Source organism: Fusarium graminearum, chromosome 4, assembly GCF_000240135.3.
Source record: "Fusarium graminearum PH-1 chromosome 4, whole genome shotgun sequence".
In the NCBI taxonomy this organism is placed as follows: domain Eukaryota; kingdom Fungi; phylum Ascomycota; class Sordariomycetes; order Hypocreales; family Nectriaceae; genus Fusarium; species Fusarium graminearum.
In genome coordinates, this window is record NC_026477.1 from 569,921 (window position 1) to 571,205 (window position 1,285).

The window sequence follows — 1,285 nt, forward strand, 5'->3', positions numbered from 1 at the left end:
CTTCAAAGGCAGAAGGCACGCCGATGCCTCCAAGTATATTGCGCAGCACATCAGGATCTTTCTTCAACATCTCCCATTCCAACTCGTTCTTGACCAAGGCCGTACCAGCAAGCAGTGTCCCATTGAAAGCCACTGTGCCCAAGACATTGCCATCCTTGCTTTGTAGCTTGACTCCTTCGGCTAGACGAGGGCATATGACAAGTGTAGACTTGGTCATGGCCATGTTGTAACTGATCAGCGTAGGTCCATCAGCAGGCGCTTGACCCTCGTGGGTGGCATCTTTGGTGTAAGAAGCGACGGCTCGACAAGCCCTGCGGTATAGTCGGAGGTAGATAGCGTGAAGCTTCGAGCCAGACATGTCGAGATTGATGTCTTCTGTGAAAGTGGCAAAAGGGGCAGTTTTGATCTTGAGCTCGTCGGCTAAAACAGTCCAGGAGGTGTCTTTTTCGAGCCCATCCTTCATTCTTGCAATTGGTAGTAGCTGAATGTGTCGATGAGGCTGGCTAGCACCAGAGTGATCGCCACAATTGAAGAAAGCGTAAAGACCATCTCCGCCGCCCAATGCTCCATCTTGGTGCCCCTGTTCGGTCTCGCTTCCTCTGGCAGTTTCATATGCCTCAATGCAAGCCAGCGTAGCTTCTAGATCAGACTCTTCAAGTACATGAGTCTGAGGCTTGAAGTCATTGGTAGCAAGGATGAAGTGCTCGGGTACAACAGCGAACTTGTTCAAGACACAGTAGTGAGAGGGGCCAAGGTCTGTGACTTTGAGTGCAGGTAGGGGGTTCTCAAAGGGATCAAAGGGCTTCTGGAGCTTGGAGTTGTCTTTCGGCGGCGGCTTGGGTTTGTTGGCCAGAGAAGGGGAGAAGCGTAGTTGGAACTGAGAGATGTTAGTGTAGTCCTTCTGTGTATGTGTCTGCTGGATAAGATCAGGGGCAGATAGACTCACTTGGATAGAGTCGACATTGAGTACAGCGACTTGGGTGGGGAAGTAGTGCAAGTCACCATCTGACCTGGCCCTTGCAAACGTCGACTTGACGAGGTTAGGAAGGCTGGAAGGGGCTCTTATGCGAGGCATTGTCGATGTGGATAGAGTATAGTTTGTTGGTAATAAAATCGGAATATTCTATGAATCAACTACGTCTGAGGCTCAAAACTTGGCAGTCATCTTATCAGACGTCAAGTTGCTGCAGTGGATCGATTCGTTGGAGCTGCTCTCTGGTTGGTTGCAGAACCTTGTCTGTGTGGCCCCCAAGTTTGGGCAAGCTCCCTCCTTCCCTCCCCCCTC

General features: G+C 50.9%; 1 protein-coding gene across 1 annotated transcript in view; it reads right to left on the reverse strand.

Moving 5' to 3' along the window:
* The window catches only part of FGSG_12946 (uncharacterized protein), a gene marked incomplete at both ends in the record, with an annotated part of 1,395 nt that extends 320 nt beyond the window's left edge, over positions 1-1,075 (reverse strand). The window contains 2 exons of the mRNA XM_011327923.1: positions 69-877; positions 947-1,075. Of these exons, the coding sequence (XP_011326225.1) occupies positions 69-877; positions 947-1,075 (938 nt within the window). The remainder of the gene's footprint in view (positions 1-68; positions 878-946) is intronic.
* Between the last annotated feature and the right edge of the window lie 210 nt (positions 1,076-1,285).